A 17,461-nucleotide genomic window follows, 5' to 3' on the forward strand; every position below is an offset into this window, starting at 1 on the left:
AAAGAGAGTGACAAGGCACATGGGTTTGCCAAAAAGCAATAGTTGATGTAATAAACTCTCACGTTGGTGAAGTTTTTGAATACGAGAGAGTTGAAAATTTTATCACTAGGTCATATGCTGCAAATCTGTCTTAAGAATAAAAAGATTCAGATTTTATAGGATGAGCAGTTTGAATCACAAAGAAGTTATGATTTGTACACTATTTGGTGTTAAGAAAATTTATACTCAGTCTTATCATAATTGCCTGTGGTAGGAAAATCTACAAAGTGATATTTGGCCCATTCTTGATGTGGTGGTGTTGAGGTTAGTTAAGTTGAGTCGTTGAGAATTCTGGGCTAGGTTGTCATGGCATTGATTTCAGCCTCTTCATCTTCTTTAGAATTTCTTACTTCCTTTTGGCCTGTGGTCTTCTGATGACGTGGACTTACTGCGGGATCTTTGCCTCCTTTCCTGTCATTGTCGGAAGACATTTCTGTAAGGCAGACTACTAGGACATTAAGGTTTTTGTGTGGGGGTAGGTTTGGTCAGCTCTAAGGATTTCAATCAATAAGTATTAATAATTGCTATTCAGTTAATAATTTAAAAATTATTATAAAATAATTTAAATATACACAAATTAGAAAGAACAGTACCATGAGCCCACCACCCAGGTTAAGGCATTTACAAGTTTTGCTGTATTTCCTTCATTCATATCTTCCTTTTTCTTTTATTTGTCCTTTGTTGAAGTATTTTACAGCAAATCCCAGAAACCACGTCATTTTATCCTACGTACTAGAGTAGGCATGTCGGAAAAATGGGGGCCTTTTCTTTCATCGGGTTTTCAACTTGACCCCTGTGCTTGTTAAGTACCATCTGTGTCAGGCATCTCACTAGGCATTAGGGATACTTGGGTGAATGAGACACAGCCCTGGCTCCCAAGGAAGTTAAGGACTGATGGAAGAAACAAACACAGGAGCTTATGTGCCTCACGGTACCTGCTGGAGGATGCCTGTGGGACAGAATATGTGCACGATACAGTGGGATTCACAGAAGGGATTGGTCAGCCTTTAAGGGTGGGTGGTGGGAAAGGTGGTCAGTAGGGCTACGAGAGTCTGAAATCCTTTCCGCCAGCCTTTCTGCTCCAAGCCCCAGGGGCCTTGGACTCACAACCCTGTGCGGTAACTGTTTTTGATTCCTGTTACCACGTCTCCTTCAGGAAGGATTTTAAGGTGGAAAATTTTTAAGAGCAGTAATAGTTGCTAGAAGGGACATGGAACAAGAAAGTCTAAAGATCCTGTGATCTGAAAGAGATCCTTTTCGATGGTTGTGAACCGACTTCCCTGCCTCTGATTTTGAACACGGGCTTAGTTATTTTGGAGGGAGCAGCCGTGCAAGTTTGTTGGTAACTTTTTCTTTTTCTTTTTTTCTTTTTCTTTTTCTTTCTTTCCCTTTTCCTTTTCCTCTTTCTTTTCTTTCTTTCTTACTTTTTCTTTCTTACTCTTTCTTTTTCTTTCTTTCTTTCTTTCTTTCTTTCTTTCTTTCTTTCTTTCTTTCTTTTTCTATTTAGCTATTTACTTCTCTTATATTTTAGAGAAATGCTGTGCTGTTTAGTTTCATGACTTTGGTTGTTGATAATGAAATCCCAGCAGATATCAGTATTCTTTTGAAAAAAAATTATGTTATAATACAAATACATGCCATTGAAAACATAATCTTTTGTTCTAACCTTGTAATTATTTCAAACTGAGTTATTTTTGAAATTGTGCCTTTGCAGAAGAGAAAATAGTATATAAAACCTTTTTCAAAACCGTGTGAACAAACATCCCTTAAGCATTTTTTTCCGGGGTACACAGGGGAAGTGCTTTTGTTGCCCTTTGGGTTTGCTAGTGGAGGCATTTGTCCTGACATCACTGAGTTGCACACATTAGACGTGGTTCCAAAAAGGATCTCGGCCCCGAGGCGCTGCTGCGACGTTTTGATGTCTCATGTGTTTTGCTGCAGGCACGCACCGAGGCTGGGCCGCCGTCCAGATGCGTCTGCTTCATGAGCTGGTCTACGCCTCGCGGAGGATGGGGAACCCGGCTCTCTCGGTCAGGCACCTGTCCTTCCTGTTACAGACCATGCTGGACTTCTTGTCAGATCAAGGTGAGTGGCTTCAAACTCTGTTCTTGCCGCAGGCCCCCATTGTCGCTGGCCCGGGGAGGCGGTGGTGCTCCCAGCTCCCTCCTGCAGAGAGTCTCCCTGTCCCCCACGTCCTCCCCTCCCTGGCCCCTCTCAGCACGCGCCACCGCTCTGCTCGCTGCTCTCAGCCTCCCGCGTGGGCTCCCCTTGCCTTGGCCTGCATTTTATAAAACATCAACGTCCAAGTGTAATTTTTAGATGGAGAGGTGCACAGTTCACATGAACTCCGCTCAGTGAATTGTCATAGTGAGCACGCGGCACCTAACTCCAGGCCCCTCTCTGCCCCTCCTGGTCGCTGCCCCCCTGAGGGCAGCTTCTGTCTCCACTCCTCAGGGGCCGTGCGTGTCTGTGCCCACATGTCGGTCCTCCGTCAGCTTCTCTCCTCATTAGCAGTCTGAATGCCTCCTGCCCAGGGTACCGGGCAGCGCCTGTTCAGTCTGGCTCTGTTCTCTCGGCACCACCCCACCCCGACACTCCTTACAGGCAGGTGCGTGCAGTCTCACGGGCTGCCCCCTCTTCCCTGAGTGCTTCCCCTCCCCCTGCCTCATCTGCCATCTCGGACTTTTCCCCACAAACACACATCTTCCTGCAGAGGGCCTGTGCACCCTCCCCTCCGTGTCCCCTGCTCCTTGTCAGCAAACTCCCGGGGTCTGGACTTGCTCTTGGCAGCCTTGTATGCGTCCCAGGGGACCAGTTCTCCCGCGGTGTGGTCTCGTCCCTTGTGCGCTGGCGGTCAGTGCCTGTCCTCCCTGCGGAAGCGTCACAACAGAAGGAACTTGCTGGTTATTTGAGGTCATACTAATTAGTGATCTAAAGGCACTGGGTTTAGAAGGAGAGAAACTGGGGACATTTGACCCTGTTGAACAAGCACAGTTTCCATAAAGGCCTGTGTATAGTGGTGTTGGGTTAACTGGAGTCTTCCGAGGAAAGGACGGAAATCAGGAGGACGAAGGGTTCTGGCCACTGATTCCGTAACCTCAGATGGGTGATTAAATTCTTTCTGGGCCTCCCTCTTCTCCTTTGAACAACTGGGATGTTACAGACTGTGTGGCAGTTTGTTATTGTTTTCATGATAGATATTTTAATTGATTGGGTGACCTTTCTCCTGGAGAGCTCATGGTACCACTCACAGAGCTGATGATTAACCTTTCTAAGTATTGCTGCAGTGAAATGAAATATGGAACAGAGGAGCAGCCAGGAGAGGGGAAAAATGACTCTGGGTGCGAGGAGGGGTCTTGCTAGCCGTCTCCTTGCCTGTAAACTGTCTGGCTGTTTGGGGGTGGAGACGGCACACTCTGGGGGGTTCTCGCCCTTCCTTGCACCACGTAGCCCCTCGACTGTGTGCAGACAACGTGCGAATCCAGAGACGAGTTGGGAGACCGACTATTGACATGAAAAGGCTCTCAGTTCCCCAGGACGGTCCTCAGTTTTGGCAGATGGACATACCAACTTGAAGATTTATGGGCTTTGCTTTGGAGGTGCCACAGTGTTACTTTTTATGGTCATTGGTGTGGGGTCATCTCTGCTGAGGTGTCCTGACTGGGGTCTGGGTACGAGCTTCCGTGGCATCGTGGCTGGAGACCGATGAGCTCCTCGGGTGGTGAATGCAAACCCGATCCTGCGTGCTGCACCGGGAACACCGGTGATGCTCTCCAGCCCCGGCTTCTCTGCTCTCGGATCCCTGGTGGTCTGGCCACCCAAGTGCTGCCAGTTCTCCAAACACAGCAGCAGGTCTAGCCTGTGGCCTTGGCACCTGCTGTCCTGCCCACCCTCCGTGGCTGCTCCCAAGTGCCCCAAAGTGAAATAGCCCCAAAGTGAAAACACCATTCACCAGTGTCCATCGATCAGTGAATGGGTCAGAAAGTGTGGCGCATCCACCTGGATGTCTCTCCTCTTCCCCATCCCTTCTCCCTGTCCGTGTTCCTCCCTTCCTTGGGCTGGCATCCTCCATCCTTCACATCTCAGTGTAGATGCCACTTCCGCTGTTTGCGGTGACGCCTCGCTTGGTCCCTGAGGTTCCTTGCAGTGTTCTTGCTGGAGCACGTGCTGACCCCTCGAGCACTGTCGCCCCTGGGTTTCATCGCTTATTTAATTGACAAGCTCCCCACCAAGGCTGCAAGCCCTCTGAAGGCAGGGCTCTGTCTGACTTGCTGTTTTTCCTGTTCCTGCCACCTCATGGCAGGTGTCGGCATCCACGTACGGCTGTTTGCTTTAATAATAAATGCTTTCTTTTCCTTTCTCAAAAACAACTTTATTGAGATTTAATTCACAGACCACACAATTTGCCCGTTTAAAATGTGCACTTCAGTTTTTCAGTAGATTCAAGAAATGTGCGCCTGTCACCACAGGCAGTTTTACGTTTCGTCACCTCAGAAGGAAGCCTGTACCTTGCAGCTGGTTGGGGCGCCTGCTGGTGCTTAGCTCCTTGTTGGGCGCATTTGTAACAAATACTTTCTTTCATTTTAATTCTCTCTGCTGGGCTCACCGGTGCTGCTTTTGAGGATGCCGTGGCGTCCTCAGGCCTTTGCTGTCTGAGCAGGAGAGAGTTTATCAGGAGTGGGGTTATTGGGTCAGCCGTGGGGACCGTTGTCACTGCCGCTGAAACACGCTGGAAATTGCCTTCTGGAAGGATTGCTCTAATTACACCGCCAGCAGCGGTGCTGCGGATTCAGCAAGTAGAGAATGCTGCCTTATTGTTTTAATTTGTATTTCCTGGGTAGCTTGCAAGGTTGGCTATTTTTTCTGTGTGCCTGTTTACTAACTGTGCCTCTTTTATGTGAAACTCTTTTTCAGCCTTCTGGGTACTTCCCTATCTCTCGCCTCATTTGATTCTCATTTCTTGGGAGGCAGAGGGTGTCCAGGCCTCCGTGCTGAGGTTTGTAACACTTTGCGATGCTAATTAAGTCCTTTGCCCAAAGTCTCCCCATTATTCAGGGCAAAGCCAAGCCTAGAACCCAGCATGTAGCCCTGGTCCCAAGGATGTGTACGTCGTCAACTAAAACACATTCTGCTCTGTGGCACACCTGATGGTGTGCATCAGGCTTGCAAGAGTTCAGACACCTCCCCAAAGGGCTTTGCTTATTTCTGAACTAAAGCTGAAAGTTGCAGGAAAACCTGTCTTAAACATTTTATGATAAATCTCCTTAGCATACTTTGTGATTGGAAACTTGCTGGAACTTTGAGAAATACATTTTACATTCCAGAGGGTTAGCTCAGACCAACACGTGTGCGGTTAACAGATGGTAGGAAGCTCCCTGCGATGGACCCGCACTGTCCGTCCTTTTGTTTCTTGAATATGTCAAGTCTTTGTTTCCTTTTTTTTTTTTCCCCTCCTGTCTCAGAACATCAGTAAAGCTCTCACCCCTGCTTTTACGTGGCCATTCTTCCCATCTCTGTCCCGTGGTGGTCTCTGTGGGTGGCCTCCCCATCCGCCTCCCTCTGCATTTTCTAGTAGTGTCCTGACTCTTCTTCAGGGTAGGCAGTTTTGGAGGAGTTGACCCACTCTCGATGGTTGATTCTATGATTCCTCTCCCGATAAATCCCCTCTGGGAAAGTCAGGCCCCTCGGGGCCATCAGGGCAAGTTACGGGCCAAGAAGCTGAGCTGCCTGGGAGGAGAGGGGTTTCCTCTCGTCTGCTGCATTCGTGTGGAGGAGCGTGAAGCCCCATGGCTGCTGGTGCCAACCCTGGGTCATGCGGAGAAGAGTCTAGAACTTCTCCTTCAGGGGTCTTCTCCACCCCAGCCAGCGCCCCCCCAGCTGGAACGTACTGTCCAAGAAAGCAGTGACTCCGCTTTGCTCACTGTATGTTCGTAGCGCCTAGAATGGTCGTAGGTGTGTGGGAAATTTTTGTGGAGTGAGTGACCACAATGATCAGTGACACTCAGGAAATACTATAGGAGAGGGGAATGGGACGCCAGGACACTTGCTTGGAAGGTACGTTTCAGTAAAACTTGCCCTAAGATGACCGTGTCATTCGCTCATAGTTTGAGTGATGTTGAAGGAGCGACAGGAACCGTGAGGTGGCTCGTCCCTCCCGCTTTCCCCACCCCCTGCCCCTTGTCACACGTAGCCCTGGCCAGACTGTTTGTGTGGGTTTGGTCTTAAGGAAACCCAGAAGAGGGAAGAGATTGGATCTTCCAGGGAGGGTGAGAGCTTTCATTAGGAGGCAGGAAGTGCTGGGACCGCCCTGGGAGTGAGCAAGTTTTAGCACACGATAAGGGAGAGGTGGAGGGAATGAGTTTTGGGGGAAAAAGGCATGTGTAGGAAAGAGTGTGTGCTGTGCTCCGGCTCAGGGACTAGGCTCAGTCCGAGACCTGGATCTCCTGCTCCTTAGGTTTGTAACAGTGCCTGCCAGGGAACTGATCCCATCTGTAAGATGGAAACAAAGGCCCTTTCAAAGGATCTGTTTGTCCAGAGGAGGGGTCCCGGCGTTCCTTCCCTGACATCCCTGTGCTCTGGTGCCACCAGGCTGTTGAAGGTCAAAGCTGAACAAGGCCCCTTGCAGAGGTGAACGCTGAGGTTCCACCCAGTCGGTGGCCTGTCCCAGCCTCACAGCGAGTGGCAGAACAAGCTGGACCCCTGGCCTCTCAACTCCTAATGTGGGAGAGGGAGGGGAGCCACTTGCCCTGACACCTCTCAACAGAGATTTGTTGAGCTGCCCAGTGAGTGACTGCTCCCTTGTGGTCACTGAAGTTGCTGATGGCGCGTTCGAGGCAGCCTTGCGCTGCTGCCCCCTGGTGTTGGGATGATGACACACGTATTTCATCAGTGGGGAGAAGCACTCACTGAGCTCGGAAGCGATTTCGAGACAGCCTGGCGTCACCTCCTTTGCCTTTTTGTCCTCTGCCTCCCTCCTCACTGGAGCACGAGCTCCCTGGGGCAGGGCTCTGTCTGTCCTGATCAGTCTGTTCCCGGAACGGTGAGGGCAGGGCTCAGTGTTTGTCTGCTCACCATCCAGGTGGGAAAGTTGTTTAACTTCTCTGCACCTCACTGTCCCCATTTGTGAAAAGGGGATGGGGACCTGACTCCTCTGGGGTTTCCTTCCCTGTTCTGCATCTCTCACATGTGGAACTCAAGTAGCTTCTCCTCCTTCCCCCATCCTGAACTTCCCCGCATCACTCAGCTGGGTGTGGGTATGGTTATTTGGTTCAGATAAAGCTTAGCTCGTCAGAGAAATACTTATATTTTGGAAGAGAACAATGCTTAGCCGACAGTTAACTTAGAATTTTTGGTGCCAGTTACAGGGCCCCCCTTTGGATCCAGGACCCAGGAGCCTGTGTTTTGCAAGGACCCCTGGCAGGCCAGTGCAGGAGGTGTGCTCCGCAGGCTGAGAAGCAGGCTTCGACAAGTAGAGGTTATTGGTGGGCGGGTTTCACTAAGGCCATTTCTGGGTCTTCGCCTGTTTCTAAAAAGCAGCCTCCCTCCTTTCTCCTCGTTAGTCGTGATTTGTTTGGTCAGGAAGTAAGATGCAGAGTCACCGTTGCAGCCTGATCGCTGCCCTTGGGAATTTCTGCATCCTTTAGTGCTCTGTCCACGGGGAGCAGCGTTTCCCATACCAGCTTTGTGACTTGGGGCCCCATGAGATTTCTTATGGATTGTACAGTGACTTGTATGAAAGTCATGCACAACTGTATCAGTTGTGGCACATTTAGTTAGAGATCTAGTGAAATGTTTTGGGAAACAAGATCCTGATGTGAAATCTGAGGTTGCAGACACCACGTCCGTCAGCACAGCAGTGACCTTGAGGGAGTGGAGACCGGAAGACACGGAGGCCCCGCAGTGTAAGGTGCGTACCTCTCTGTCCCCGACCCCCGTGCTCTTTCTCTTGTGATAATTCTGGACTGTTGTGAATTAAAATGTACTTTTCTGGTCATCTTTTATAATACTGGGTTTTAAAATATATGTTCTTTCTCTTTTTTTTGAATTTAAGTAAATCGTAAAATGGTAATGAAAATAAGAATGCGTTATTTTACTAGATTTTATTTGGTATCAGAGATTATGGGTAAAGAACATTACTATAATCATTGAAAATCTCTTATAATATGGACCAATTTTAATACAAGTTTTGGTTTAAAGTCCTTTGTGTTGTGTTTTGTTCTCACTATGAAGAACCTATAGGTTTTTAAAAAACTTATTTTAATGTTTTTGTGCTGTTTTTGTTGTCTGCATTTTGATTTTATCACTCATAAGATGCAAAGGGAATAACGTGTCCCCTTAGACAGGAACTTAGCAAACCTCAGCATGTAACAGGTGTTTACTAAAGATTGTAGAGTAAATAATTGAATGAGGTAACAAGTTGTCATAGGAAATTCCTATTGGGTTTTATTTACTTGTTGATTTATTGAAGTATAGTTGATTTATAATGTGTTAATTTCTTGTGTACAGCATAGTGATTCTTTTATACATATATAATATATTACTTTTCATATATTTTTTTTCATTGTAGGCCATTACAGTGTACTGAATATAGTTTCCTATGCTATACAGTAGGACCTTGTTGCTTATTTTATATATAGTAGTTAGTATCTGCAAATCCTGAACTCCCAATTTATCCCTCCCCATCCCCTTTCCCCCTGGATAACCATAAGTTTGTTTTCTATGTCTGTGAGTCTGTCTCTGTTTTCTGAGTAAGTTCACATGTGTCTTTTTTTTTTAAGGGTCTGCATATAAGTGACATCATATGGTATTTTTCTTTCTTTTTCTGGCTTACTTCACTTAGTATGATGATCTCCAGGTCCATTCATGTTGCTGCAAATGGCATGATTTCATTCTTTTTTATGGCTGAGTAGTATTCCACCATGTATGTATGTATATATCTTCTTCATCCAGTCATCCGCCGATGGACATTTAGGTTGCTTGTATGTTGTGGCTACTGTAAATAATGCTGCTATGAACATTGGGGTGCATGTATCTTTTCAACTTACAGTTTCCTCCAGATATGTGCCCAGGAGTACAGGTTTTAGATGTGAGTTTCTGTCTTTTAGCAAAGCATGAAGAGCTGCAGCATGAGCTCTGCCCAAAGATGAGGCCATACGTTTTATATTGTGAAGGCAATATGTGTTATTTAGCTTCCTGTTGTCCCTTCCTGCCATGCACCTTTCCCCTTGCTTTACTACCCAGATGATCTCTGGTTTCTTCAGAAGTTTTGAGTCACTGTGTTCCGTTTTTCACCTGGGTGGAGGGGAAGGGTGGCTGAGCACACGAATTGCTGTGTTACAGAGTTCTGGTGGGAGCTCTTCAATAAAGGACTATAATTTGTTTCCATTGCAATTTATACAGTTCCTTTTGTTCAGAAATAGACAGAAGGGGTTGAACAAAAACCCAGCAGAAATGCAGGCAAGCTTTTGACTTCCTTTTAGTTCTGTGTTGAAGAGATAAATACTGCATAGTGTCAAATAATAAGTACCTGCTAATGAAATGCGTTCTCAGTAGAGAAGCCACACACGTAAAATAATGAGGTGGAGAGAAACTATCAGTAAGTCAAAATCACAGATGCATTAGTGGATTTACTAGTTATGGGAAAATACTAATTTGCCAAGCTTTAGGTGACCCAAATAGAATGTCCTGGGTGATAGCAAAAAGAGCCTTCTGCGCCTTCTCAAAGAACTGTCCCTAGGGCGCTGCTCTGAGGGGGGTCCTGCTCTTCTGCTCACTCGCCCGGCACCTGCTGCACCAAGTGCCCACGGCACTTTCCGGACTGCCGCTTCCGGCCTGGGGCATGGTGGTACGTCTGAGGAACCACTTTGTCGCCCAAGTCCCATTTCTTGTCTGTCTTCCACCCAGGCTGTAAAGTGATCGAGTAACCAGGCAGGACCCTGTTGTCATCACGGTGACCATCTGGTATCTGTAATGGCATTTGTGCCTGCTTAACTGCATAATTATTTAGAGAGTTTTTCTCATGCTCTTGTTTACCAGGGTCAGGCTGGAGAGAAGGTGGGCTTGGGTGGTCTGCTCAGCCCCTCAAGGTGATGTGTGCAGGGGTCATGCTCAGTGCCCTCCTTTTGCCCCCTTGTGGTTTCCTAGTATCCTGTTGTTCTGGCTGCAGGCCTCAGCCTGCTTAAAAGTCTAAAAGCATTTGTTAACCTGACTCTAAACTGCACAAGCTCTTCTCTAGAGCTTCCATGGAGTCCCGTCCTGTGCATCCTTTGTTCTGTGTGTCATGTCCCATATTGGTCAACGTGGGCTGCTGTAACAAAATGCCACAGGCTAGAGGGCTTAAGCGGCAGACATTTATTCTGGAGGCTGGAAGTCTGAGATCAAGGTGGTGACGGGGCTGGTTTCTTTCGAGGCCTCTCTCCTTGGCTTGTAGATGACCACCTCCTCCTGTGTCCTCACGTGGTCTTGCGTGTGTGTGTGTGTGTCCATGTCCTAATCTCCGTTTCTCATAAAGACACCAGTCTGATTGGATTGTGTGTATGTGTGTGTGTGTGTGTGTGTGTGTGTGTCCATGCCCTAATCTCCATTTCTCATAAAGACACCAGTCTAATTGGATTGGGACCAACATCTCTCCAAATGTAGTCGTATTCTGAAGTCCTGGGTATTAGGACTTCAACACATGAATTTGGGGTGTAGGGAGAGACAGTTCAGCCCAGAACATGAACCGTGACCTGTCCCATCTCATGGGATGTGGGTCACTATCCACTGAATTGATCTCTGTGGCCCACAAAGAGGTCAGAACAGCTTACGGTAAGTTATACATGCACTTCTGTTTCAGAATTGGCAGTGGAATTTAAAACTCATGTGTTCCATGCTGTCCTGTGGCAGTTTGCTCTGTCCTGGCACTTGTCCTGTCTCCCATGTTACTGAGAAGGTAGTAATCCCTTCCTCTTCATCTCCTCACTACCTGGCTTAGCTCTCAGCTGAGCACCAGCTCATCACGTCCTGAGAGCAGTTTCCCTGCCTGGTTCCCCCACTGGACCACAGGCTCCTTGGGGACCAGACTGTCTTACTTACTCACTTTTCATCTTCATCATTTTGGACAGCGCTTTCACAGAGGAGATGAATGTGGAAATGAATTAATTTACCATTGCCTTTCCCAAGTTACTTCTTAGTACGTATTAATTGAGCCCCACTGGGCGTGAAGGAGACTGAGGGGTGAGACCACGTTGCCCTTGAATGTGGGGTCCATTTGAGTGCTTTAAGGTAGATATTTTCCTTACACAGGGCAGATACTCAGTATTTGTTGAAGGGACATTGAGGGAAATATGAAACAGTCTTAGAAGAGAGGGAGGTGGCCGAGCCCATAGCAACTCATTACAAATGAGAGGCTGGTGGAGAAGGGGAGGCAGGCTGACCGGGGACGAAGACCTTCCCGAGGTTCGGTTTGCTCATCTGTAAAATGGGGAGAACAGCAGTGCCTCTTATGTAAGGTTTTGGGATGATTTAATCAGATAACACCGGAGAGTGCTTGGCACGGTGCCTGGCACATAGTAGGTCCTCATTAAATGTACGTGGCTGCTGCTGCTGCTGTTCCTAAGCGTTGCCAAGGACCACTGAACGGGGGCAGGAAGGACTGTAAGTGTCTCTGCAGGAAATGCTCTGTCCGAACAAGGAACCTCAGAAGTGCCTGACTCCACTGACATTTCAGGACGCACTGTTCTTCACTCTTCCGGAATGCTGGTAAACAAACCCTGCTTTTTCTTTATACATCTTCCTGAAAATTCAGTTTTAAGTTTTTTTTTTGTTTGTTTTGTCTTGTTTTTTGGGGGAGGTAATTAGGTTTATTTTCTCATTTGTTATTATTATTATTTAATTTAATGGAGGGACTGGGGATGGAACCCATGACATTGTGCATGCTAAGTATGCACTCTACCACTGAGCTACACCCTCCCCCAATTTTAAGTGTTTTTAAAATAGCTTTTGCTGTGCAAATGAAGTATGCTCCCTTTAGAAACCTTGGAAGACATAAACAGAAAGGGAAAAAATGTGTATAATCCTACGTGGGCAAACACACACACTTAACATTTTAGTGTATTTCTTTTGTACTGTTTTCTATTTTTCAAAAAAAAAATGGTGAATTTTTGAAATTGCATTTATTTCAGAAATACTATTTTGAATCCTTGTTTTCCTTATCTCATAATAGACATTTTTCATATTACTGCGAACTCTTTATAAATGTCATTTTAATGACTGCCCTCGTTTGCATTATGTTTCTGTTCCATAGCTGATCTAACCACTGCTTCATAACTGGGTGTGGGGATGCTTCCAAATGGTTTATTAAGTTCCTATTCTTAAGGTAATTTTCCCTCTTGGGAGTTACATGATCCCTACAGATACTTAAACATTTTCTATGTAGCGTTTTAAATAGGTGGTTATGTAATAAGTTGATGGCTTAACATAATTGCCATTCATTTTGGTAGAACGTGTTTATATACTTGAAAAGAACAAGGGAAGGTATTTAGTCTCCTGATGTACTTGAATGATTGCTTATCAGGGCCTCTGACCTGTCGCTGCGTAAAGTGAGTGAGAAACAAGCGTAAAGCAGTGCTGAAGGCAGGCGGTGAAGGCGGCTCACCGCAGGCCGACCTGAGTCAGTCGGCGCTCTGTTGAGGAGAGGCGTGCTTTCCTGGGGCATGACAGGGCGCGTTCTGTATCTGCTGGTTTGGCAGGCGGTTAATCTCTGCAGTGGTGGCTCGTGGCGTTTCGGTCTTTTTAGTTGGACCATTATGCTGCCTGGTTGTATGAGCTGATTTTTTTCTTGCTGGACTTGCCAGATACCATGTTTCGGATACCTGTGTTTTCTTCTGTATTTTCCCATGCTGAGGCAATCTGGGTGGGCAGCGTAACAAAATGGAAAAAGCATAGAGCTTGAGCTTATAGCTCATCATTTAGCCACTTATTACCTGAATGACCCCAGGAGAGTTCACGTGACCGACCATTCTGAGCCTCACATTTCCTATCTGTAAAATGGGCTCAGTGATGCCCCAGGAAGTCATTCCAAATGGTGGGAGGAGCACTAGATTTGAGAAGCCTGGGCTTGAAATCTTGGCAGTTGTGAGTGATGTGCCTGTGAACATGGTTATAGGTATCTTGTTGCATCTCCACTTTTCAGTTCTTCTGGGTGTCTACCAGAAGTGGAATTGCTGGGTCCCATGGCAACTCAATGCTTAACTTTTTTGAGGAGCGCCATGCTGTTTTCCGCAGCGGCTGCTCCGTCTTACATCCCCGCCTGCGGTGCCCGAGGCTCATACAGTTGTCTTCTGCACCACTCGTCTTGTTTCTTTTTTAATGCCCAAGGAGAAGGTAAGTAGTGCACAAAGTCATCATTAAGGATGTAAGGATGTTTTCAGACTGAGTGGAGAGGATAAGTTGTTAGACGTTGGCACGTGGGAAGTTTGCTGTGGGGGTCAGAGCGTGGGGGTGGGGGACAGGCAAAGTGGTCACCTGATCATGGGGGATGAAGCGCTTTGTGACCATTGCTGCTTATGAAGCAGACAGACCCCTGTATGTTGAGTCACCAGAGCAAACACCACAGAGCTGAGCACCGAGTGGAGGCTTGGGAAGGCCTTCCGGGTGGGTAGTGAGTGCTGGGTCTTGAGGGCCTTCCTACGTCGACCTCCCCCCCACCGCAAGAAGACGACCCTGATTTCCGTTCTCTGTGCGTCAGTGCTTCCCTCGTAGAGGCCCGTGTGCTTTGGGGGACTCTGAACCCAGGCCTGACCTGACCAGCGGAGCATCAGTCTCCAGTCCTGGGAACGGCCGCGTGACAGTTTGGCTGGAGAAGCAGGAGGATAGGCTTGCTTGGGGGTTTTGAGAGAGAAGCGATTTTGCCTTTTTGAAATATCTTCCCAAAGCTGCACTCATTTGTTAACGGAGAGTCAGTCTGTTCACAATCCCTAACGTCCCCTTCCCATGAGGGGAATTCAGGTAGAGTGGCGACAGGCCTCCCCGCTTCATCCCCGAGAGGCAGGATGACTTACCTGATTGCCACCTTTGGTCCCAGTGAGCAGCGTGTTCCTTTAGCTTACCTCGCCCTGTGCTGCCTCCCCTTGGGAAATGGTCCTCTGTCTCTGTGCTGGAAGCTGGGCCTGGCCTCTCTGGGGCGGGTGCTGGGGCATGTGTCCAGTGCAGCACAGCCTGTGTCTGGGTAGGAGGGTCTGTCTGCCCAATTCTTAGTGTCAGGATGGAAGTGCACTTTCTAAGAAGACATGTCATGTTCTTCAATGTGGCCTATTCATGGTACTAAAGATGGCATTTTAGCTTTTTTGTTTTTAACTTGTTTAGAAGCGAGGTAGACAAGAGGGGGCCTTCTCACTGGGAACCGTCTGAGAGATCTCAGCACGATGATGTGGGAGGGTCAGTAAGGTTCTTCAGCGAGCAATTCAAAGACCAGGTGTGCCTTTACTTTCAGAAGTGAAGGGGTCAGAATTGATTCTGAACATGTAATTTCACGCTGTGCCAGGCCACACCTGTACCTTTCCCTCTGTATTCTCCCCCCAGCCTTCTTCAGTGTCTTCTTTCAGATTTGGAAGAAAAGATACACCTCTTTCTCCTCTTCCTGTTCTCTGCCGGTTTATAAAAGCATAACTGACAATGCAAACGTGGTTGTCTCAGATTATTACTTAGAAGAGACAAGAATAGATAAACTGTGAAATCACAGTGTGCTGGTTTTCATGTCATTGTCAACTCTTGAAATGGCAAATTGCCTGTGATCAAAAGTTTTGGTGATCATATTTTCTGCTTGTGTAAGGAATAGTCTAGTTAGGTGGCACCTCAGTTTTTATTAAAGGTGTTCTTTTTGCATGATTTCTTTGATTTCTGGGATGGGAAAACCTCTCAAGCTCACCTGGTGCTCTGGTTTGGCTGAAATAATTGTTGGATGTTCTGATTGGAACTGAACAAGATACATTGGTATTATGGGCTGAATGTTCGAGTCCCCTGCAAATTCATACGTTGAGGCCTTAACTCCCAATGTGATTTATTGTATTTGGAGGTGGGGTCCCTGGGAGGTGATGAGATTTAGATGAGGTTGTGAGGATGGGGCCCCCACGATGGCGTTAGTGCCCTGCAAGGAGAGGCAGAAACACAGAACTCTTTCTCCCCTTGTGCCCACACACTGAGGAAAGGCCAGATGAGGACACAGTGAGAAGTAGACATCTGGACATACGGACCAAAGGCTAGCAGCCACCATGGCCTTGAGCTCTTTTTTCTGTGTTTTGGTGACACCGGGTATCCATGGTCAGGCCTAAGCTGTGAGGACAGGAAGACACAGTCATCTGGGGTCTGAATCCCAAATCTGTTCCTCTCTGGGTGACCTTGAACAAATCATTTCACTTCCTCAAGATCATTAAATATTTTTGCTATGAAATAATTTCAAACACAGAGATGCAAAGAATAATAAAATGAATCCCCATGTAACAGTCACCCAGGTTCAGTGATTATCAAGATTTTTATATATTTACTCTATCTCCTACTTTTCCTATTTGCTGAATTATTTTAAAGAAAATCCCAGAGCTGTCATTTCATTTCACACCTTCACTGTTTAGTATGCGTTGCTAAAAATCAAACAAACAACAACAACAAAAAAACGGACATTTTCTAATATAACCATAATGTTAATGTTGTACCTAAAAATTAATAATTATTTTTGGTAGCATTTAACACCAATCCATAATCACATTTCCCAGATTGCCCCGCGTTCATTTTCTATCAGCTTTAAAAGGAGGTTACTAACCCCACGCTGCCCTCTAGGCAGGGATTTTGCGGGAGGGTATTGCATACCTATTATGGATAAAAAAATGTTTGAATTTGACACATCATGGTAAAATGATTATGAATCAATGAAAAATGTTAAAAAAAAATGTATGATCTTCTGCTGTATAGCAGGGTCTCTTGCCTTGAAGACTTTATAATCTGAAGAACCTGGTACGAGATGTGACCCAGAACACGCGCTCAGTGCGTGTGATGGTGGTAATGACTGCGGGTGCCTCCGCGGTGCTCGCTCTGTGCTCAGAACAGCGCTGGTCTCCGGGGAAGAGACAATAGGGTACAGATGGCCTAAAGCAGACCCTGAACTTGCTGTTAGGCTTCCTTTCTGTGTCTGTGTCTCTCCTTGCCCCCCCCCAGCAGGAAGCCTGCCTTTGCTGCCCAGCAAGCTTGCCTTCACTCTCTCCTCTCAGGAGTGAGACTCCTCCAGCAGCTGTCACCAGTCTTCGTGGACCCTGTGTCCCATAGAAGGTCCCGTGCTGAAGCCGTATGTTGAGTACTTGGCAGTCAGTGTGCTGCCAGGCCAGCGCCATCCTCCCCATGCGGCCATGTCACTGTTTCCGTCAGGTTCCCTGTGCCCCCTGCACCGCTCAACCCTTAGATGCTCCCGGCCGTCGCCAGGTCCCTCCTGCACGTGCCCCAGGCACCTTCTCTGTCCAGTGTTGTTGTGTGTGTACAGCTTGTAATGACGCGTTGTTGTTCCCCCTCTGTCCTTACTGTTGTGTTCTTCCCTTGTAACCGCAAGACCTCCGGATGTTGCACTCGCTGTTTTTTTTTTTTTTTTTTTTAAATTTCAGATATTTATTTATTTATTTTTAATTGAAGTGCAGTCAGTTTACAATGTTGTGTCAATTTCTGGTGTGCAGCATGTTGGTTCAGTCATGCACATACATACGTGTATCTGTTTTCGTATTCTTTTTCATTATAGGTTACCACAGGATACTGAATATCGTTCCCTGTGCTGTACAGTAGAAACTTGTTTCTCTATTTTATATATGGTAGTTAGTGTCTGCAAATTTTGGACTCACAGTTTATCCCTTCCCACCCCCTTTCCCCACTGGTAACCACAAGTTTGTTTTCTATGTCTGTGAGTCTGTTTCTGTTTTATGAATAAGGTCATTTGTGTCTTTTTTTTTTAGATTCCACATATGAGTGATATCATATGGAATTTTTCTTTCCCTTTCTGGCTTACTTTACTTAGAATGATGATCTCCAGGTCCATGTTGCTGCAAATAGCATGATTTCATTCTTTTTTATGGCTGTGTAGTATTCCATTGTATAACTATGCCACAACTTCTTTATCCAGTCATCTGTCGATGTACATTTAGGCTGTGTCTGTGTCTTGGCTGTTGTGAATAGTGCTGCTGTGAACCACTCATTGTTTTTGCCTCCAGAGTTCTGTGACCCTTGGCAAAGACCAAATGTTGCCTTGTCTACAAAACCTTCTTTGGCAAAATTCGGTGTCCAGTGCGCTCTTCCCCCAGTGTTGATCCTGCCTCTGTGAGGGCACTGATGAGGAGTGGTAACTCCTTGTCGTGCTTTGACTGCGTGTGCTCTTTCTGCTTGGGACACCTCAAAAGCAGAGCCTGCAGTGCTT

At 46.8% G+C, this 17,461-nt stretch overlaps 1 protein-coding gene across 2 annotated transcripts in view; it reads left to right on the top strand.

Moving 5' to 3' along the window:
* Positions 1–17,461, top strand: part of TRAPPC9 (trafficking protein particle complex subunit 9) — a 404,385-nt gene that overhangs the window by 55,929 nt on the left and 330,995 nt on the right. For both annotated transcript variants that reach the window (XM_064476810.1, XM_064476811.1), the window contains one exon: positions 1,981–2,124. In XM_064476810.1, coding sequence (XP_064332880.1) covers positions 1,981–2,124 — 144 coding nt within the window. The remainder of the gene's footprint in view (positions 1–1,980; positions 2,125–17,461) is intronic.

Source organism: Camelus dromedarius, chromosome 20 (genome assembly GCF_036321535.1).
Source record: "Camelus dromedarius isolate mCamDro1 chromosome 20, mCamDro1.pat, whole genome shotgun sequence".
Taxonomy (NCBI): domain Eukaryota; kingdom Metazoa; phylum Chordata; class Mammalia; order Artiodactyla; family Camelidae; genus Camelus; species Camelus dromedarius.